Source organism: Megascapheus bottae, chromosome 4, assembly GCF_031878675.1.
Source record: "Megascapheus bottae isolate mThoBot1 chromosome 4, mThoBot2.hap1, whole genome shotgun sequence".
NCBI lineage: Eukaryota > Metazoa > Chordata > Mammalia > Rodentia > Geomyidae > Megascapheus > Megascapheus bottae.
Genome location: NC_143512.1, coordinates 56184789 through 56208366, shown reverse-complemented (window position 1 = coordinate 56208366; position 23578 = coordinate 56184789). Strand labels below are relative to the sequence as shown.

The following is a 23578-nucleotide window of genomic DNA, read 5'->3' as shown; positions in this document are numbered from 1 at the left end:
AGCATTTTACAAAGATAAGGAGGCTTTGCCATTATGCAGCGACTAAGGGTTCTGCAATCCCAGCTCATCTCTCCTGCATCATATTTTCAGGGTGGAAGAGGGCATGTAATAATGATAATTCCCAAAGGAATTGTTATATAAATGTTTCCTTTTAAGCTCTGTGGTGGTTCTTAAGAATGCTTACAGTTCTCTTTAGGATGAGTTACAAATACTAAAATATGCCAAGTTCTCCTGTGTCTTTATGCCTTTTCTCATGTTCTCTCTGACCCCAAAGATGCTTTCCTGCCTCCAATGTATTACATTAGTATACATGGATGAAAAGACTCTGAGAGCTGTAAGAGGAAGCCATAGCTTAGAAGCTCAGGAAGGAAGTTAGTGTTTACAGAAATGGCTTGAGGTGTCATTAGCTTTCCAGGGCAGTCCTGTGTTATTTCTGAAAACAAAAGATGAACAGGACAGAGAGTTAAGCTCAAATCAGCAGGCGTCCTTCTTCAAATACTGGAATATTATAACTACATGTTTTCACAAATATATAAAAATTCACTTGGCATAGTTTCTTCAATATATTACTCTCATTTCAATTGAACTCATTTGTTTAAAAAAGAAAGAAAGAAAGAAAAAGGTCCATCTGCAAATTGGCAGCGGGGCCCTGTCCAAGAAGCAAAAAACATCCAAAAGGGATTGGGGGAAAGTTGATTCAAAATGTCAAAGAAAGAAAGTTAAATTATATTTTAAAAATCAAATTAATAAAATGTTTTTGTTATATTAAAAAAAATCAACGACAGGAGATTGATGTGAAAATGAGTAAAAGTGTTTGATTTGAAGTCTAAAGTGTTGGATATGAGTTGAGGTCCAAAGATTGTATTTAGGTCACTAGCTGTATCTTGCATAATTCATTATTACATTTCTAAGGGTCCATTATGTAATAGATGAGGAGATAATACTATAATTCCCAGGATACTCAAGAAAATTACCTGACATAATATATTAGAAATGTATTTCCCTCTATAAACATGTTCGTTTATATTAATGTAAATCCCCCTTCTGTGTTCCCACAGAACTCGTTACATATTTCACATGGCTTTTCCCACAATGCAGTATAATCATATATTTTATGTAGGTGAACTGAAAAAGGAATCCTCTTTACATCTTCTTTTACAGTGCCTGGCACATAGTAAACATGCAAACAATATTGGCTAAAAGATAAACACAAGTTTCTATTAAAAAAAGTTAAAATCATAGAAGTAGGACATACTTGTCTATTTTCCATCTTTAAAAAAGTTCCCTTTAAAAGCGTAAGATAGCATTATCTACAAATAATGACAGTTTTTATAGGTAAGTGTTCAAAAACTAGTCAGTACAAAAGGCTTATAGCTTTTACCTCTACCCTATTGAATTGTCCTAACACACACACACAGCCAAAGGGACTGAATCAGTACTGTTTCACAGGGCTCAAATCAAGATTGGAAGAACAGGTCAGTCCCTCCCTGAATATTTTTTTTCCATATATTTTTATTATAATTAATAGAAGGGTTACATTATATTCACCAGATAGAGGGTGCATTACTTCTCATACATCCTTTCTCATGTCTTGATCCCCATTTCCCTCTCCTCACCCGGCTCCTCATCTTGTTTTCCTCCCTTCCCTATCCGACATCAAATAACCAAATATGCATATATACAATATATAAGGTAACAAGGTGAAATACTGTAACAATCTGAAATAACCAAGGGACAGCAAAAAAGATGAGAGATAACATAGTATATTAAGGACAATAATCACTCATTATATGGCTTTTGTTTCTATATCCTGGAGGTCCTTTCATTTAGCATCATACTATATGGCCTTATGTATCTAGGTTTTGTTCAATTGTAAATCTCTGCTAGGAGAGCCCAAGGTTTCTACTGATCATGACAAATGACATCCTTGAATATTCTTATGGTACAGCGAACACATGTTTACTTGCACACGTTTATAGTCTACTTAAGAACCAGCCATGGAGGGCTGGGAGCATGGCCTAGTGGTAGAATGTCTAGCATGCATGAAGCCCTAGGTTCAGTTCCTAGACACCACATACACAGAAACAGCTGGAAGTGGTGCTGTGACTCAAGTGATAGAGTGCTAGCCTTGAGAAAGTTCAAGCTCAAGGACAGTGCCCAATTCCTAAGTTTAAGCCCTAGGACTGGCAACCTGCCCCACAAAACAACAACAACAAAAAACCCAGCCGTGGAGCTTGAAGTAAGATAGGGTGTAACTAGTTCGTAACACCTTCATTTGGCCTGGCTTCTATTTTTATCTCAACTGCAAGGTTTTAGTTTTTAACACACACACATATGCATACATATATATGTACACACATATATACATATACACAGTAAGTGAAATAGAAAAGCTGACATTACCTACCAAATAGTCTTTGATAATACAGGGAGAGGGTTCTTTAATTGGCTACTATTACAAAAATGATAATGAAATAAAAGCAGTAGTGTAGTTCCATCATAAATCCCAAAGTCCTTCTAAATATGAAGGATTAAAAAAAGATCAAATTGGGTTTTAGTTTAATATCTAAGGCAGTTCTAGCTTTGTTTTGGCGAAGTCATCTATTCTCTTTCACCTATAATGTCTAAACAATGGTAAGACATAAAACACCTAAGTTTAAGACTGAGATGGAGGAAGGCGGACTTTAAAAGTCAGTTTGGTTTGAACAATTAGCATTCTGTTTGTACTCTACAAGTGCACACACACATATATCAGTGTCAATGTGCAAAGACAAGTATAAGAGCTGCCTTTACGGACAAGGCTATGAGTTCACAAACACATTCTTCCAGCATTTACAAATAGAAAGCATGGGTACCTCATTAGGGATTGAACATAGGACATAAAAAAGTGCAACAGCCTTGCTCGCTTTGGCTTCTCTTTCATATCAGAGCTTGCTGTAAAACAGCCCAAGCATGACAGGATGTTTAAAAATTGTAGCAGTATGAAGAGAATCTAGGGTCACATCATTATTTTATAAGTATATGCAAGATGGAGGTAGCAGATGCTATCCTGTTTGTTGCAACTCAAAGGTGAGGTAAAAACCAACTTTGGAATGAATAGCTTTCAGAGATCTGAAAGCTTTCTAATACCAGGATTTTCAACTTTGCAATTTAACGACAACCCTGCTGTTGGCCTTTCCTGACCTGTTGTGAAGTAAATCAGGCACACTAATGTGGGCTAACAAGTCTTTTTCACACTGCTCTTCACCCTGCCTCTCTTTTCTCCCCCTCTCTGTCTAGCCATCCTCCGTCAAAGCACACAAAATGGCCACTGTAACCCTGCATTACTGCTCATTAGATCACAGGTTAGTCAAGTGGAACTGCCTGGGATTCCCAAAGGAGAGCTATACTTCAAAAATCTGTCCATGTCAAATGAAGAAAAAAAGCCCTGAGCGTGGGGTCACCCAGATCAATGATCAAAAGAAACTGAGAATGAAGAGGAAAAAATGCACACTCGTTTTTCTTAAACACACACACACACACACACACACACACACACACACACACACAAACACATCTGTTTTATCATAAAGAATATAGAGATACGATGGAGTTTCTTCCTCTTAAGACCTATTTTCATTTTTTAACCAAGTAATTTGTTTTAATCAGGTCCTGTTGGTGGCTGCTTTCAGGCTTTTGGGAAGCCTGCAATGAGTTCTTAAAATTTCCCCCAAAGAAAATACACTCCAAAAAATGCAGTTTTTAGAAGGACTCCAAAAACACTTGAAAAGCAATAAAAGTAATACAAAGTAATCCATCTTGAATGCATGAGAAGATTCCATTTAAATCTGAAAGAACTGGCGATACATGCACGTTAAAATAATCCCAATAACCTCTTGAGCTCTCAGGCAAAGTACAGGCTGTCAATCAGGAGAACACACAAGTGACTATCTTGCAAAGGCACATTCCTGGGCTTCTGAAAGGCCACAGACTGCAGGTAGGCTTGTGCCTGGCTCTGTCACCACCCACATTTCTATGCTGTTCAAAGTATAGCATTCTGTATTTGCTCCTATATTAAAAAAAAAAAGACAATGTTAATTAATTTAACGGTATTAAAAACCTGATTTATTAAGACCAATGGCGTATCTAAAATACCATAAAGAACAAGATCTAGTAGTGAACTTCACAGGTGCAGAACCAACAAAATATTTTATTTTCCTGGTTTTGTTTTTTTTTTCTCATAAAAGAAAAGTATGGGAGCCGGGAATTTAGCCTAGTGGTAGAGTGCTTGCCTAGCATGCACGAGGACCTGGGTTCAATTCCTCAGTACCACATACATAGAAAAAAGCCAGAAATGGTGCTGTGGCTCAAGTGGTAGAGTTCTAGCCTTGAGAAAACCCAAGGATAGTGCTCAGGCCCTGAACTCATGGCCCCGGACTGGCAAAAATAAACAAACAAACAAAAAATCCAAATAAATAAATAAATAAATGTACTAGTTACCTTACTTGTGTAACCCCTCTGCACATGACCTTTACAATAAAAACTTTTTTAAAAAGAGAGAAGAAAAGTACATCTTATTGTCTAATCTAGAGGAAGGAAGGGAGGGAGGGAAAGAGGGAAGGAGGAAGAGAGGGAGGGAGGGGAAGACATAATGATAATGTGGTATGAATACTATGTAAGAAAAAATAAATTTAAAGCTTATAATTTTATCTGAAAAGCATTATAAGGGTTGTATCAAGTCTCTTGTTTTTTGTTGTTGTTAAACTATTTGGTTCCTTGTATTTGTATTTTATGCTTTAAGCATCCTAAAAGTATATAAACACAGAGTACTTAAATTAGATCTCTCTTTCATTGACTCTGTTTCTCTATCTCTGTCTGTCTATCTCTCTCATTCACTTTTATGCATTTAACAGGCACTCAAGTGACACTCCTCTATACTAGGTATTGTTACAGATGCCCATCCCAACACTAATCCATTTCATTCTTATTCCAGACCTGAGGGGAGAAAGAAACCCCAACTGAAGATTCCTCTCTAACCCTTGCCACTCATTATGAGGTAGGTTCTAGGATCATCTTGATTTTGCAGCTGAGCAAATAAATACAGCCCGCTAGCACACAGCTAGTCATCCTAAAGATTTAAATTCAGAAATTCTGATCTTCAAGTTTTAGAATTTGTCACCTCCAAATCCAAAGTGATATATCCATCAAGCTACACTCATGTGTACGTCATGATTCAATAACTTCAAATTTTACACAATTCTTGAGAAATGCTTGCACATATTCATCTTGAATGACAATTATCAAGATCTTTATCAGCATAAAAAAATCCACAAACAACTTAAAATGTATTGGTACTGGAAGAGATACATGAAGCTATGCCAAAGTAATAACCTAGAATGCAATCTATCTGTGAAAATGAATGAGCTACGTTTATGTGGAACACAATCTAAAAAATATGATGAAATGCACATTAAAATGTACTTTGTAAGGTGTCCCTTGGGTATATTTTGACTATACAAACCATTATTTTGAGACTTGTCTTTGTTATAAAAGTATAAAGATGTATGCTAATAAAGAGATTTACCAATGTTAAGACTCTTGCTTTTGAAGGGGTGAGACTATGAAAGAAACAGGCTAAGAGAAAAAGAATAGGTTTTAAGTCATCTTTTAGAATTTTATTCTTTACCGAAAAGATCTAAAACAAATACAGTATATGATAATATTTGGTTAATCTGTGTGATAGATTAAACAGATATGTTCATGATATCTATATATATATCTGTTGAGAACTTTTACAATTAAGTACAGAGATGCATTCCTTCAGACATTAAGAAGTCAATCTGTGAAATTAAAACACAAGATTCCTCTAAGCACTCTGAATGAATATGACTCAATAAACACCTTTAAAACTCATATTATGATAGCAAATTAAAGATTAGTTTATCACATTTAATTTTCTTCCACTGATTGTAACATCATACTCCAAGTAGCCCAGAAACATTATTATTTTTTTTTTTTTTGCCAGTCCTGGGCTTGAGCTCAGGGCCTGAGAACTGTCCTTGGACTTTCTCAAGGCTAGAGCTCTACGACTTGAGCCTCAGAACCACTTCCGGCTTTTTTTTTTTCTATGTGTGTTACCAAGGAATCGAACCCGGGTCTTCATGCATGCTAGGCAAGCACTTTAACCACTAGGCCAAACTCCCGGCCCCAGAAACATTATTCTTAAGAGAATTACATAAATTAATTTATACTCCATGTTTTACTATGTTGGTAAAGAAAAATTCAGTAAGTCGATATTTTGACATTCAACATTCAGTAATAAGGTCTCCTGGCTGAAGATGGAAAGTTGTAAATTCCAATAGAACAAGAAATAGGAGTGAAAAGGGGAATTACTTTTCACTGTGAACTTACTTTGGCCTTAAAGTTTTGACATGTGGTTTAATTAATCATACAAACTGTTAATTATACAACGAGACCAAAATGGATTTGTACTGATTATGTAATACTCCATGACGTGTGCGTAAAAATGATAAAGATACATTTTCTACAGGACTTTACTCACAAAATCATAACTGATAGCGAAAGGATCAAAAATCTCAGTATAATTTTTTTTAGCAAATTTATACATTATATGTAAACATACTGAGCTCAGGAATAGTTGCTGTTAAAAAAACAAAAACCAAAAAACTAAATAGTGCAAGCAAACGCAGGAACTTTAGCCACTTATCTTTCCTTAACAACTTAAAAGCATGATATACATTTTTCCAGCTCAACATGTTAACTAAAGAACTTAAGGGCAACTTTAAGTAGGATTCAAATAAGAACAAGTTTCTCTTAATAGCAACAAACCACTGCTCTAATAACCTGACGACTCCATGCTATGTTTTAAAGTCCATTTTGAGAAACAGCCTTTTTTAATTTAGTATTTTTATTATCTTTAAGTAGTTGTACAAGAGTTGCTATTCAACAAAACCACTTACAAATGCAGTGCATCTTGATCAATGTCACCTCTTGTTTTTCTTTCACTTAAAAAAGTAAACTTAATAAAAGTTATTAAAAAGCTCAAGTTAATTAAGAAAAACAGGAAGAGTTCCTAATGTAAGCCTAATTATAGAAAAACACCAAAGTGAATATAAAAATGGAAAAGATGGACATCAATTTTTTTGGCAAAAAATAGGCATGCTTACATTTACGTATAGCTACAAGTCACATTTAGACAACTTTCCAACAATTTTGATAAGAATCTCTTTAAATGATTACTAAATTGAGTAAAATGTAAATCTTTATATATTGGTCAAGAAGGAAAGGTATTCTTTCTTAAGAATTTATTTCTTCTAAAAAGCTAGAGCATTTGTCTGGGCACAACCATTTGCTTTTGTATAATCATAATAATTACAGTAATAAAGAGTCTACTAAGAACATATCAGTTGCACCTCTGTTTCAAGATAGCTTTTGTCTAATTTTTTTTTCTGGATCTTTCTAATGATTATTGAATCTTCTCATCAATATGGTGTGCTAAGGCAAGATGAGAGAATCTCTTTCATAGCACTGTACACAACTGCTAATCTTCAACCAGCTGTCTTCTAAGGATTCCCTTGTAAAGTTCTTACTTTCATTCCATTATTACTTTGTTCTCCTTGTCTAAAGACTACACAAGTTACCCAGATTTTCCACTCTGACCCCTTTCAATAAAGACTTGTTTTGGCCTGACAAACTATTATGCATAACCACAGACTAAAAATAGTTATTTTATAAAATTGACATGCTAGAATTATGTTGTCCAGTCCAGTTCTAAGTTATTTCATAGCTCCTATGTAGAACTTTCATTCCATAAAGTGCAGGTGTTTCATTTCTCATTGAAGAAAAACATTTCAGACACTATAGAGCTATTTACCATCTAAAGATTCTCCTCTGGGTGGAGAAAATGTCCAATTATTAGACCAAATAAGGCCTGCAAATTCAGGATGGAATAGACACATAACTTCTTCCATTCTTCTACTAGCCTCAGCTGTTTGCCTACTGATGGTTTTGTATGGTTCTCAACTTATACTATAAATATCCTAATGGTCCTTGGCAGAAAAACATATAACCCCACTCCTGTGAGAATTCTCTGAGGCCTCATAATCTTATTTCAGGTATGGCATAAAATACACTCTGCATACACTCTACTTAGCAGAACTGGTTCCGGACTACTGAATATACTGAATTATAAGCGTAAATAAAACAGGACATCATACCACTTAACTCTTTCCCCTCTGCATCTGGACACAGGAAATGTCTGATTTGGTATGTACAAATTTAGATTTTAGAATTTCTAATGTTGAAGATAATTCTCCATTTCTTAGATAGTACTAATATCTAGTATCAAACACAGTAAAAATGGTAATAGGTCCAATCAAGAGAAAAACCACATGAGAACTTTGTTGAAAATGAGATGTTACCTTTCATTACAGAACACCATCTTGTTGGTATTGGAAATCTTCAGCATACTTCATTTCAAATGCCTTTCTTAAAACATAAATATTCAAGGTGACTATATGAATGGATAAATAACAACAGAGTGTGGTTACATACAGAATTTTATATAGAGATATGACTGCATAAAAAGAATGAGAGATTGTAGGTTCTAGTAAAAAAAAGGGGGGGGGAGAGGAGGTTGTTGTCCAGGTAAATAGTTCAGGTGTGGCTAACTTTGTTGCTGAGTTCTGGACAGTGGTCACATTTGAACTGTATTCATGCATTGAATCTGTTGTTTGTAACCATTTAACATCCTGAGTTTGCTGTTTTCATCAAAGACAGGTGTCATTCATAGGTGAAAAGGAAAGCCATAAAGTGGCAAATGAAAAATACCCCTTTCTATGTAGCAGAATATTCTAGTCATCCCAAAAGACAGAAATGGATATCTTTTCATGCATATATTTGTTTTTAGAAAAAGAGGGTCAAAAAACACGTGTTAACCTAGGTGTTAGCAAAGCAGAGCTTTGCAAAGTCACTGCCACTCAGGAACTTGTTTTCTTACTGGCTTAGGCAATGCTGTAAGTTAAGGCTGTCTGCCTCATTATAAACCTTGCTGGTCTCTAGACTTTCTGTAGTCTGGCTCAGCCTTGATTACTGGTCAAAACCTTTAATTACAGTATATAGTTTGTGCAGCTGCCTGGAAATTGGTCTCAGGGTCAGTGGCTCTTCCCGATCCCCTCTTTCCATTCTTTTGAAGCAATATTGCTGAACTGAGGGCATTGTTCCAGCTTTCTGGTGTGCTCTGTCTGCTGCACACTATGAATAGCTTTGCAATCACTCTTGCAATTGGTTCTTCAAGTGCCTTTAGGTTGTCAATTGTAATTCATTGGCTCTAGGCACCTTTTCTCTTTTCATTCTCTTGAGTTCTTTTATTACTTAATTTGCAGTAATATTAGGGAATGTCTTCTTCAGACATGTCACTAATGCCACCACTGATAATGAAGCTGGGAATACATTTGACTTTCATATGTGTTCCTGTTTAAAATCTTTCCATACTTCTTTCATCTCTGATTTATGATGAAAATCTTTGCAGTTGTTAAGTAAGGAATTTTACTTAACATTTATGCAGAAGAATACTCAAGGATAAGCAAGAGAAATCTGAAGATACTCTTATTGGGGTTAATTTATATACTTAGTAATAGTTATTTTTATAATGTCCCTGAGAGACAATTTCTCATTTTACCCTAATAACTAGGCTCTCATATTCCACTGTCATAATTATGTTCTATTCTCTTGTCATGTATGAAAAGTAAGCTTTTGAGCTTTATATACCTCAGAAATGGTTATGAGGTAAACATCTTCGACTAGAAAGCAATACTTAAGTTCTCAGATATCCTTTTAGAGATTTTTATCAGAAAATATTCAAACTAATAATTCTGCATTGCTGAGTTAAAATATAGTTTATTTTTAAACAAAAAAAATCAAACATACTTCTTGATCTATTGAAGAAGAAAATAAAAAAACTTTCCATGTATGATGTCTCAAATTCTAAGTTCTGGACAAAATCCAGACTAACCTCTCTTATTAGGCTCCACCATCCCACAGCAACCCAGGGTAGTTTTATGCAGACACTATGTAATAATAAGAATAATGATAATAATTATCATAATGATAATGACTAACGCTTATTGTGCTTTTTATCTTCAAAGGACTTTACTGACATTAACTATGCATCTATGTTCAAATTAATTTAACTCATCAAATATTTTATTAAACTTTTTAAGCTATGGAATGTAGCTGAATTTTCATTTGCAACTGAAATAAAGAAAAATAAAGGGCAAAAAAATTCAATGGAATCTTATGCCTTAAAAATTTGCTCTTATTTAACAAAATTGGTGCCATAGTAATTTAAAATTTTTGAAATGTAGGCACAGGCATAAAGGGTAACATTCGCCATTACAATAACTCAATTTATATTGCTTCAAAAGGAATAGAAAAAAGCCAAACAATTTTATTTCACAGAATCCGTCTCTAAACTTACTATATAGAGAGATATGTAAATGTATAGATAGAGACACATATCTCTATCTATCTATCTATACATCTTACTCTATATATGTAAGAAGAAAAGAGGACCAAGAAAACAATTGTTTAAAATCCAGTTTCACTGGGCCAGGAGTTTGGCCTAGTGGTAGAGTGCTCGCCTAGCATGCACAAAGACTCGGGTTCACTTCCCCTGGAAGTGGTGCTGTGGCTCAAGTGGTAGAGCTCTAGCCTTGAGAGAGTCCAAGGACAGTGCTCAGGCCCTGAGCTCAAGGCCCAGGACTGGCAAAAAAAAAAAAAAAGTTAATATACTCACTACTTTACAATGTAAATGTAACCTCCCCATACATCGCTCTGACAATAAAATTTAAAGGAAAAGGAAGAGGAGAAAGAGGGGGAAGAGGAAGAGGAAGAGGAGGAGAAGGAGGAGGAGGAGGAGGAGGAGGAGGGGGAGGAGGAGGAGGAGAAACAGCCACCGCCACCACCAGGAGTCAGTGGCTCATGCCTGCAATTCTAACTACTCAGGAGGCTGGGATCTGAGGATAATGATTTGAAGCCAGCCAGGGCAGGAAACTGTTAAGATTCTTATCTCCAGTAAACTACTCAAAAAGAAAAGAAAGAAGAAAAAATAAAACTGGAAGTGGCACTGTGGTTCAAGTGGTAGAGCACTGGCCTTGACTAAAAGAAGCTTAGGGACAGTGCCAAGGCCCAGAGTTTAAGCCTCAGAAAGAGCCTCCCCCCGGCCCCGCACCAAAAAAGGAAAACAATATTACGTATGGAATAGAAGAAAAGGAGAAAAAAGTTACATTCTTTTGGATACAAACACACAAGTTGGGATGAATAAAGTAAAAGTATAGAAATGTGGATAAGAATTAGGGCTGTGGGAAAGCCATGTATGGCTAGAGAGATACTCTTTCAGACAACATAGAATTATAACCAAGCCATACTTCAGGGAACATACAATCTTAAGGGATACAGAGCAAAGTTACTAATTAGGTGATTAACTCCAGTATAAGTCCATGGTGTCAGGAGAAAGAGGAGACACCTAATTTAACCAAAGGCAGGGAGGAAGACTATATTGTGACCAGTCTGGAGGTGTTTTCCTAAGAAAATGGGCATTGTGAGTGCTATATGAGCATGAGTGAGAAAGGAAAATAAAATCCAATTATGAAGCACTGGCGTTGAAGATCTCTGGAGTTTCAACTGAATCCAGAAAGAACTAGAAAACAATATAGGTTTTCATAAAGATATCATGAAAAAAAAACAAGAGGAAAAGTTTGTTCCTTCTGTCGTATGCTAAGAAATTAAGAAAAAGGGGAATCAGAATTGCCAACCTGGGTACTGCAGAGGGAAAATAGTATAATCAGATGTCTGGATAAAAAAGTAAATGGGAGGAAGACATGAAGATATTTCAAATGTTTCCAGCTTTACATAACATGAAGGTCTGCAAATGCTGAAGAAAGAAAGGAATCAGGGGTAATATGGGAACTAGTAGATGCTTTCAGAGGACCTGCACGGACATATTTTGAAATGTATTTCTTTGTCACCTCCATTTCAATAATTTCTTAATAAATGGACCATTCTTTGGTAACAGAATCATAAATAGGATCTTTAAAAATGGTTTTCAGTAGACATAGCAGAATCACATAATTTGTAATGGATTCAAGAAACAGGTCTCACAGAAAAGAGTGGTGGGAATGAGGAGGACTGAAGGAGAGTAAAAGAATTGAAGCAAACAAATTAATTTTCTCAAGGATGTTCACAAAAGAATGAAAATGAATGAATAAAGTATTCTAACTACTTTAGTTCTCTCAGTCCTCCCTCCCCCACACTGTGTTTTGTTTTTGTTTTTGGCTAGTCCTGGGGCTTGAACTCAGAACCTGTGTACTATTGTTGGGTTTTCTCAAGGCTAGAGCTCTACCACTTGAGCCAGAGCACCTCTTCTGGCTTTTTCTATGCACGTGGTACCAAGGAATGGAACCTAGTTCTTTGTGCGTGCTAGGCAAGCACTCTACCACTAGGCCAAACTCCCTGCCCTAGTTTACTCAGTTTAAAAGTTATTCTTTCCTTTCACCTTACCTTTGATGGATATGATGCGAGTACCTTACATCCATGTATGAAAATACATGAATGATAGAGGCTGTGGCACATGACTGTAATCCTAGCTGCTCAGGAAGCTTAGATCTATGAATGGTAGTTTGAAACCAGCCCACACTTTTGTTTCCACTTAACCACCAAATTTATAATAATAATAAAACAAACAAACAACAGCAACAACAAACAGAAGTGGAGCTATGGCTCAGGGCAGGGATACTAGCTAGCCTTGAGTGAAAAAGGCTAAGGGACAGCCTGAGTTCAAGTCTTAGTACTGGTACAAGAAAGAGGAAACAAATAGATAGGAGAAGGGAGAGGAGAGGAAAAGAAGAAAGAAAAGGGGGAAAAATGCTATTGAAATCCATAAAGTATTATTCTAAAAATGGGGTAAGGAAAAGTTAATAGTAATAAAGGTGGTGAAATGATTAAGTATGCTGTATCTGTATGGAAATATCATAATGAAATTCCTTAGTATAATGAATATATATTGATAAAATATAATAAAAGTTACTCAATAAAATACATATTATGATACTTTTGCCACTTTCCTTTTTGCTAACTCAGCCTTTCCTATAGGTTTTCACATTTTCAAGGAATAACTTTTCTTACATATTTTCAAGACATTACTGACTCATTCAGTGGAAAAGTGACTTCTAAACCTGCTCATTGCTTCCCCAGGACCTAATTGTAACAGTGTGGAGTACATCTGTAAGGAATGGACAAAAAAAATGTATCTCATATCATTTTAGAATAAGTATATGTCCCATAAGGGAGTTTTCAAACTGCTCATACCATCGGTATGTAACTGCTGTATGTGAAACCAAATCTGTATTCAAAAATTCTGCCAAGAAATCGGTCACGATAGCTGGAAAACTCCATAGATTTAAAGAATATGACACTTCCCAAAGATTATTTTATAAGCACACACACATTGCTCAACATACACAGAAAGTAATATTAAACCAAACTAAGTATTTTATATGTTTCTAACAATGCTTTACATTTTCTTTTTTTTTTTTTTTTTTTTTTTTGCCGGTCCTGGGCTTGGGCTCAGGGCCTGAGCACTATCCTTAGACTTTCTCAAGGCTAGAGCTCTACCACTTGAGCCTCAGCACCACTCCTGGCTTTTTTCTATGTATGTGGTACCGAGGAATCGAACCCGGGTCTTCGTGCATGCTACGCAAGCACTCTACCACTAGGCCAAACTCCAGGCCCTGCTTTATATTTTCTAGTAACATAATGGTCACTGAAAACCTGAGACAATATTTATTTACAAGTTACCAAGAAAGAATTGACCTATTTAAAGCAACAAAAGTATATAAAATTTTTAACTATATTTTTATTTGATGACAGATATTAAATAAAATGAAAAGGTACACAATATGGAAATAATCTATGAATAAGAATTATAATGAAATGTGATGGTTCAATACTACAAAAATACCAGCACTCTCTCTGAGAAGATATCTTCAGAGAGCTAAAACTAAAACTATTTATGATACACTGTGGGCTAACTGTATGCCTCAAAACATGAGAACCCATAACCAAAATAAGATGAAATGTTCCCAAATAGTCTTCTCACATTTACATTCGATTCTGTGCAAATATCACACCACATTCAATGCAGGTCATAAACTGAATTGCAATTACATCAAAACTGAGAAATAGCCCAATCAGAAATCTTAACTTTAATATTCACACCCTCATTTGGAAGCTAGATTGTCCCCATGCTGCAATTAATGAACCATGAAACGAATACACTAGACATTATAATTCTGCTTCAAAAATATGCTTCATAGTTTATTTCTCAATTAATATCTGCCTTAATCAAAATATTGACTAATACAAAATTTTTGATGTACTTCTTTAAAAGGTAAAGCACTTTTTGATTAAGGTTACTGAAAAATATCAAATCAAATGCACCTATGAAAAATGGAGCTATCTTTCATTTCATTTTATTAGACATGGTAAGTCCAATAAAATAAAAGTAAGATTTCAAAACAAGCCAGAAGGTAAAAGAATCACCACGAGCAACTGAGTAAATGAGTAAAGGGAAAATAGAATTACATTTATTGGCTACTACATCAACTTAACTTCTCATAAAATCCCCCTGATCCATTAAATAACTTCAGAACAGAAGCATGTATTTGCTCTCCTTTAGGAGTTGTAAAACAAATTAGATACAATTATAGTTCAATACAAATTTTAAGAAAGGAGCTAGTTACCCTAGAAGAATTCTCATTCTATACTTTGTCATTTATATTAGACCAGATTTTTCTGTAATGTATCAAATGAGCCACGTGGTATACTTATAGATTTTTCTAGTATGTTTTCAATACAAGGAAAAATTACTTGATATGAACAAATTCTGGAAAACCGTAGTAATACACCTCCCCAAATGACTACAACAAACATCTGTTGCAAGAATTGTTTGGCTTTCAGGCAGTATACAAAGGGTGTTCTTTTCCTCAGTATTTTGTTTTCTTTCTTTGTGCTTATTTATTTTGCCTAGAAAGGAAAGAATACAAGTTTCTCCAATCAGTTCTCAAGATAGAAAACCCCTCAAATTCTACTAAGTTAAAACACAAGTCATTACCAGGTATATTACACAAAGGGAAACTATGTGGCATACAAGATTCCACTTGCTTCTGAAAGAGTAATAAAAAAAAAAAAACCCACAAAAAACAAAAAGCCAAACGGGGCATATTCCTTTCTGTCTGAGAGTCTATGGGTTATACTGCAATTTTAGCAACTGTCTTCTTTCTTAACTGAGTGCTGTATAGAGACAGTAGCCTTCACAGTTCAAGAGAGAATTGTAACTCCCTGATGATTTTTATTCCAGTGATAATTCAGCTTTCTCCACTGAGTCTCACAGGTTCTGAACCACTTTCTAAGGCTAACAATATATGCTCAATAAACAAGTGAGTGCTTAACGTTTTATACCACTGACAGTCCGGACAATGGCCCTCTTTCTGCAAAGCATGAAGTGCAATAATTTTCAACAAGACATGAGAAACAATTGCTGTTTTTTATGATTTACTGTCTAATCTGTAGCAGAGTTGTTTTGTGCTTTTTGCTAATCTGAAGACATTCTCTTAGATTCCTAAAGAACAGAAGTTCCCCTAAAATTTTACATGTGTTCTACAGAACAAAACATTGTCTTTTTCTGCACTAGAAAATACCACAAAGTATACAAATTAACAGGTGCAAATAAATACACTGCTTATAAGCAAGAGGCAGGTTACTTTAATACCTATGTAAGAAAAAAATCGACAAAATAGCCATATCTAAATATATGTTAAGTAATATGTGACCACTCACTTTTCAATTTTCCATCTGAGCATGCTCCCAACTAGATTGAGACTATAGTTAACATAACATTAAAAATTCAGTTTCTCAAATCTACTTTTATGTGAACAAGACATTGATTTAATTCCTAAAACATTCCTGAGACTAGTTCAATAGGCTTTATAGAAACACACAAATGCCAAGAAACCTCTTGTGATCAAGAAATAAGAAAGACAGGAAGCTTCCCTCTCTTTTTAGGCCAAACCCACAGTAAATGTGTGCACTTCATTATGTTTCCAGCAATTCAAAGATCTGTTCTGGAATTTATCCATACTAATACTCAAAAATAGTTTGCAAGCATACAGCTATATAGTATTCATTTATATAGCCACAGGAAAACATGTTCGACTTAAAGCACTCTTCAAATAGCTATTATACAAATTCCACTATAAGCAAACATGTTAAAGAAAATTGATTGAAAACCGATACACAGGAAGAAGATAAGCAAAATCTTACATGCTCTGATACAAACAAGTTTAGAATAGTTTCCAAGCTATGCCTAAGATTGCTCTACATTTATAGCCATCTGTCTTACTAAAAGGTTAATCAGGAAAAGGGGAAAAAGATAATTTGCTCCCTCCCTAGGAGAGACAGACAGCTAATGCACACAAAGAATACTCAGGAGCAATTAATTGCTAGAAGCTTTCTTTATTCGATGTGACAGTCTTTCATTCCTATAGAGAGTTACCGTGAGTCATATATTAGGTTTAAATAACACATTTGTCTCAATTATATGATGTCTAAGGAAAACAGATCGTCTCTTGAAAAGCACAGAGCAAGGAAAAATCTTGTCAGAAATTACATCTAACTTGAATCAAGTGATGTGAGTTATAACCACACTTGTAATATGTCTATCGCATTTGTGACACTAATATATTTTATCTAGTTTGAAAATATGTTAAATTGTCTGCCTCTGGTCTGAAACATACACCTAAACCACTCACAATAACTACAGGAACCACAATGTAGTTCAGCAAAGCACTTTACAATAATCATCTATGGGTAGAAAAAAATTCACGGTGAGAAGTTACAATGCTCTTAAGAACATATCAGGATGAAAACACAGTTACAATTCCGACCTGTTACAGTAAAAATAATCTAAGTAGATTTTATAGCTATTTTCTATTTTAATTGCTATTATCAATGTTTTCCAAAATCAACAAAGGCAGAAAATATTAAGTACTTAATGCTAAATGAGGCAAGCGAAGGTACTCTGCACTCTGAGTCTGCTCTGAACTCTGTCTGCTAAATAATAAATCATTGCCTTCTCTATTACTTTTTTAAAACAAATGAAAATGATCTATATTTAGTGCATTAAAGTTCCAAGAAAATTACCTAAATAAATCCCAATCACTTATAGTAATTTGTATATTTCCAACTCTCTAAGTAAGAAGCCAGGCAAAAGAACAAAGCTATTTACCATGGGTCACACAATAAATGGGAGAGAGGGCTGAACTTAAATCACGGTATGTTCTTGGCTCCTTACTTTTTTTTTTTTCCAACTAAAGCACAATGCTATTCCTACTAATCATCTTAATTCCAAAGCCAGTTGAAGCAGCACATAATTTTTGAAGAGAGGAAAATATATCCTGAATGTTACAGGTGAAAAAGAATCTATCAGGAGTTTTTATTTCACCATACTTAGGTTATAATTTAGTATGATTTAAGTTTTAAAAACTCTTCACATATCTTATTACTTTAGTATCATAAATCAAAAGCTAGACTGAGTGAGACACTAATTGTTTGCCCAGAATAGTCTCATACTTTTATAGGAGAAATCCAGGGTAAGAAATGAAATTGGATGAGTAAGTCCATATTAAAAGGTATTTTTAGTGGTATAAAAACATTTGGGTGGTTACAGAATGTAACCCATTGAGCCTAGTCAACAACAGGATTTCAGGGTGACAAGACAATGGCAGCTGAGGGCAAGTGACTGAATATAGTCACTTGCATTTTACTAAAATTCAAGGTACATTATTTCACAAGCTGGCTAAGAATGAACCAAGTACACAGGTTACTAAAATGTTAAGGAACTTGGCCTTTGTCTATTCAAAATTGATGAGAAAATTATCCAGTTATGTCTTCCAATTTCTGACAAAAATAACCTGTGCTCTTCAGTAAGTCAAACTATGTAACCAAATTCTATCATACCGATATGGCCTTTATGCCTCCTAAAGGACCATGGTTTCATCAGTAAACAGTACATCATAATTACAGCAGCAAAGAAGATAGACTAAGTGCATTTATCAGATGAAACAAGATGTACATACCTCTTGTACTGAGCGAGCCGCTGGCTTGTCTTGATGATTGGCCAATATTAAAAAGGGTAAAGTGCATAACTGTGGGTGCTGAAGAGCTGAATGCAGTTCATTCCTAGCAGTTTCTAAATCATCCTCTGAAGAGGCACTGTCCAACACGAATATCACCCCTTGAGATCCTTGGTAGTAGCGGCTCCAGTATTTCCGTATATTATCAGCCCCTGTCAAAATGTAACAAAAGTTCTTTAAAAAAAAAATACCATTCAGGGACGAGCACGGTGGCTCATGCCTGTAATCCTAGCTACTCAGAAGGCTGAGATCTGAGGATCAAAGTTCAAAGCCAGCCCAGGCACAATAGGACTTGAGACTCATAATTCTAGTTCTCTCTCTCCCCCTTCCTTCTCCTCCCCTCTCTCTTACACACACACACACACACACACACACACACACACACACACACACACACACACACACACACCCCACAAGAGAAACAAAGGTTAAGACTAATTTGTTGACAGTTTCCAATAGAACTGTGTTGGTTTGAATATTCCTCCCCACAAGTTTATTCCTCAAATTTTAGGTTGAGGGAATTTGGAGGTATTTCCTTTGGAGATAAAAAATGACTTTATTAAGAGAGGAAGAAAGACCTAGTCTTTGCTTTTTCTCTCTTCTCCCTCCCCACTCTTCCTTTGCCTTTCTCTCCTTCCTCCTCCTTTTGCTTTCCTCTTCTCTCTTCTCCCTCTAACCCCGTTTATGTGACGTAGTGCTGAAATTTGAGAACAACTAAAATTTTTGCATTTGATACACTAGGTAAATTTATTTGGATTTGTTATCTCTGGCAAGAATAAAGGACAAGCTAGGGGCCATTGGCTCATGCCTTAGCTACTTTGGAGGCTGAGATCTGAGGATATTGACCGGAAACCAGCCTAGGTAAGAAAGTTTATGAGACTTTTCTCTTCTGTTAACCCCCAAACAGCTTGTAGATCAAGTGGTAGAACACTAGTCTTGGGCAAAAGAGCTCAGGGATAGTGCCCAGGCCCTTAATTCAAATCCTAAGCTGAGAAGCCTAGTACAGAAACAAACAAATAAAGGACAATGAGATGAAATTGAGATTATCATCAATTATAGATGTATTATTACTCCATGAATTTCCAATATTTAGCAAGGTAAATATCAATAAGATGATTAGGAAAATGAAATGAGAAAATAAAATTTATACACTCAAGATTTATGGATGTTGATATTGGGGAAAAAAACCCCAAAAAACTGGAGATTATCCAGCTCAACTTTAGGACTGAGTGATTTGTCAGTCATGTGCCTACAAAAATTACAAAATGGCAAATTGCATCTGAGAAGACCACCTGCCCAGGAAGGGCAGAGGCATTTCCTGTTACATCATATTGAATACCTTTTCTGATTTTGCTGATTTGTGAAAACAATTAACAATTTTTGTATAAGTGAGTGAACAATACTGTAGGTTACAAAGAGAAAATCTGATGAATAATTTCATGATTGCTGCAGATGATCAAGCTCTAATCAGCTAATGACTATGCTTTGTTTGAAGATTTAGTTCCTATGTGTGATATACTAGGCTATATATTAAGGATCCCAAAAGCATAGTCTACAGTTGGTATAGATCAACTGGCAAGAGTCACTTGGGTATGTCCCTTCCCAGATCTAGATTCCATGGCATCCTATCAATCACTTCAAATGGGACAGGGTAGGAATATTTTTTACTGGCGAAATTAACACTCTCTACCTATCAAGTCTCTTTTCTCCTCTAGAGAGCCAACACAAGCCAACACCTCTCAGGCAAGCCTGAGAAGTGCATATTTCATATAAGAAAAAGAAAGCTCAGAGATTCGAGTAGAGTTTAATAACGTGCTGTCAGTGAGGTGCTCATTATATGGTCTGGAAAGCACCTCCCCAAAGTGGAGTAAATAATTTCAGAGTCTAGTATCTGGAGAAAGTAGCTGTCATTATTAAGTAATTCTGACATTCCAGTCACAGTGTTTTAGAAAGAATAGCTCCTCTAATTAACTCAGCTTTTGAAATTTGTTTTATGGCCCTAACATGTGGGATATTTACAGTTATACTATAATAAAATATTTATATGTATGTAAAAATATCAAGTGCATTTGATGTTAATGTAACATTAAATACATAGGAGATAAACAGAAGTAATGACCGTTTGAAAGGATATAATCAAGGAAACAGAATAAAAATGAGAGAGGAAAATTTAAGCCAGAGATTTTACATAATAGGAAAATTCACTCATGGCATAAGTGATGATGGAATTAGACAATGACAGAGGTACTGAGATGAGCAACATCTTAGATTAGACTCTGGAGAGGCAGAATTTGAGATTGCATTGCTTGCACCTGATTATAGATGGAGTATTGTCAGGAGGAAACCAGGAGTCAAAGAAGTAAACTAGTCTAGGAACAATCTTGGGAAAAGCTATGATTTCAAAGATCTCGCTGAAAGCTAGATCACCAAGAAGGAATTCGAGAGCCTGGGCACTCATTGATGTTGGCCAAACAAGAGGCAAGGCCTGGGGAGATAGAACCCCCAATATACCCATTGGCTCTCACTCCTGGAGAAATGGAGGGAGTTGGGACCTGATGTCATAATCTCCCAGACATATCTAGTGGAGGCAATTACTGTCAGCCAAAAGCAGTCCTCTGGAGAAGGGTACAGGTGTGAGTCATTAGCAGCCAATAGCCACAGCAGCTGGGAGATGGATGCACTGGCGCAGTAAAGAAGATCTGGGTAGGATACCAACAGCATCTGCTACAAGCTATATCCAGACACTATTCATATGCTGGACAATCATCCATACATAGGAGCAGTGCTACCAAATGATAACTGCTTACAGCAACATAAATTCCGCATACAATTGATACACAACTTTGTGTTGTTTTACTAACATAAAGAACATGCAGAACACAATTATGTGTGTATATGTAAAATGCATATACCATGTTTACTGTAAATTCCACAAAACCAATCAGTATTACAGAATGCTCCCATTGGTTGTTGTAGTAATAGATAACCAATGATTACAACTGAGCAATTAGTGTGATTCTGACATGACTGGTGGTTGTTCTAAGTGTTTTACATGAATTAATACCTTTGCCCATGACAGTTGGATGAACCTGGCACTATTATTGATAGGAAAAGCAAGGAAAGATTATATAGTCTATACTTTCCCAAATACATTTAAGTCTAATGTGACTGAAATTAAAGAATCACTGACCAGAGGGGATGGACTAAATAAAGAAATCTGCTACCACACAACCTAGGAAAAAATATAGATATATAAATATGTGTATATATTCTGGTACAATGAAAGGTAACTGTTGCCAATATACAAGAATGCCCTTAATATACAGAGCAATTATGTGCCCATGTACATTTTCAACCAATTAATTCAAAAGTACTTATTAATATTTAATAACTACCTGGCATATTGTATATACATTTATTTGTTTATTTGAAATAGGAAATGGAAGGGGGAAAAACTAGATGATTGGAAGGGGGTGGGGGAAGGGAAATGGGGACAAAAACATGAGAGGGGGTGTCAATGTGTGAGAAGTGATGTACCCTCTGACTGGCGAATGTAACTGTGACCCTTCAATACATTAAAATAAAAGGAAGAAAGAAAGAAAGAAAGAAAGAAAGAAAGAAAGAAAGAAAGAAAGAAAGAAAGAAAGAAAGAAAAAAAGAAAGAAAGAAAGAAATAAAGAAAGGGGACCATGTCATGAGAAAGGGTATCAATGTTTGTGAAGTAATGCACCTTCTATGTGGTGAATATAATGTAACACTTCTATTAATTACAATTAAAATTTTTTAAAAAAGAAAGGAATTTATTCCTATACATCACTGAGAGGGTCTACAGATATTTAGAAAGCTACAATCAGAGCACAAAATATCCAATCCTGTAAAGTAGCACAAGGTCTGTTAATCCTCACATTAGATGTCATTAAAGGCATCGAGCATAAACAGAATATAATAGAACTGGGACATAATAGAAAGTAAACAACAATATAAAAATATAAATGACAATAAATTAGATACATTTCATAACAAAGACAACCTTTAGGCTCTTGCAAAAATGTCTTCTACCCAGCTGAGTGCTGGTAACTCATGCCCATGACCCAGCTACTCAAGAGGCTATTCATAAGATTATGGGTTGAAGGCAGACTGTCCAAGTTGGGGATACTCTAATCTCCAATAAACTACCAAAAACCTGGAAGTGGAACTGTGTTTCAAGTGGTAGAGCCCTAGCATTGAGGAAAAGAAGCTCATGGGCAGTGCCCAGATCCTGAGTTTAAGCCCCAAGACCAGAACAACAAAAATATTTTGTCTAATCATTAGCATTTCTAAGGATTTAGCTCCTCGAAAAACTTTGAGCTTAGAATTCTAAATCCCCAGTACATCCTCCTGTCAACGGCCACAGTCAGTAGCAGCCTAACCCAATTCTGGGGCAAATCAAGTGAAGGGTGGTATACTATAGGTTAGCCTAGTTTAGTGACTGTCATTTAGTCAGGTTAATATGAGAAATGCCAAGTACTTTGAGGATTGAGACAAATTAGAAAGTACCTGTTCGATGGAGACACCTACAAACAAAATTGAAAAGCAATGACACACAGGACATGCCATCTCACAGCCCAATGCTACACTTATTCAATGGACTGTGAATTGCATGCTTGGGTCACTTGAATTATAATACTTACAGAAAATATTGAGGCATTAAACTCAAACCTTTGCTGTACTGTGTACACTTAATTTTTTTTAATTTTCTTTAAGTCATTGTGCAAAGGAATTGGCATTTAACAAAGTGGTTTATGAATACAATATATCTTGATCAATGTCACCTCTTTCAACATTCTCATGCATTCATCCCCTACCCACCCCTTCTCTCTTTTTAATTTTGTAGACATTACATTGAATTCTTGTCTGCATTCTCCCCCTTTTTTCTTCTTCATTCATCTTAGACTTGAAAGCAAGAAAGTCCAGGAGCAAGAACAGGTGGGTGGAGGTTGTTGTTGTTGGTTTTTTTTTTTTTTTTTTTTTTTTTTTTTTTTTTTGCCAGTCCTGTGCTTGAGCTCAGGGCCTGAGCACTGTCCTTGGACTTTCTCAAGGCTAGAGCTCTATCACTTGAGCCTCAGCACCACTTCCGGCTTTTTTCTATGTATGTGGTACCGAGGAATCGAACCCGGGTCTTCATGCATGCTAGGCAAGCACTTTAACCACTAGGCCAAACTCCCGGCCCATTGTTGTTAAATATTCTTATCACTCAAGTCCACACACCACCATATTAAAAGTTAGAGAAATCCACTTTGATATAGTATTGTGATAAAGGAAGAAAAAGAACACTCTTCCTCTCCCAAAAG

At 35.6% G+C, this 23578-nt stretch overlaps 1 protein-coding gene across 1 annotated transcript in view; it reads right to left on the bottom strand.

The window, feature by feature from the left end:
* Positions 1–23578, bottom strand: part of Arl15 (ARF like GTPase 15) — a 358774-nt gene that overhangs the window by 166049 nt on the left and 169147 nt on the right. The window contains exon 4 of the mRNA XM_090331945.1: positions 18192–18400. Coding sequence (XP_090188071.1) covers positions 18192–18400 — 209 coding nt within the window. The remainder of the gene's footprint in view (positions 1–18191; positions 18401–23578) is intronic.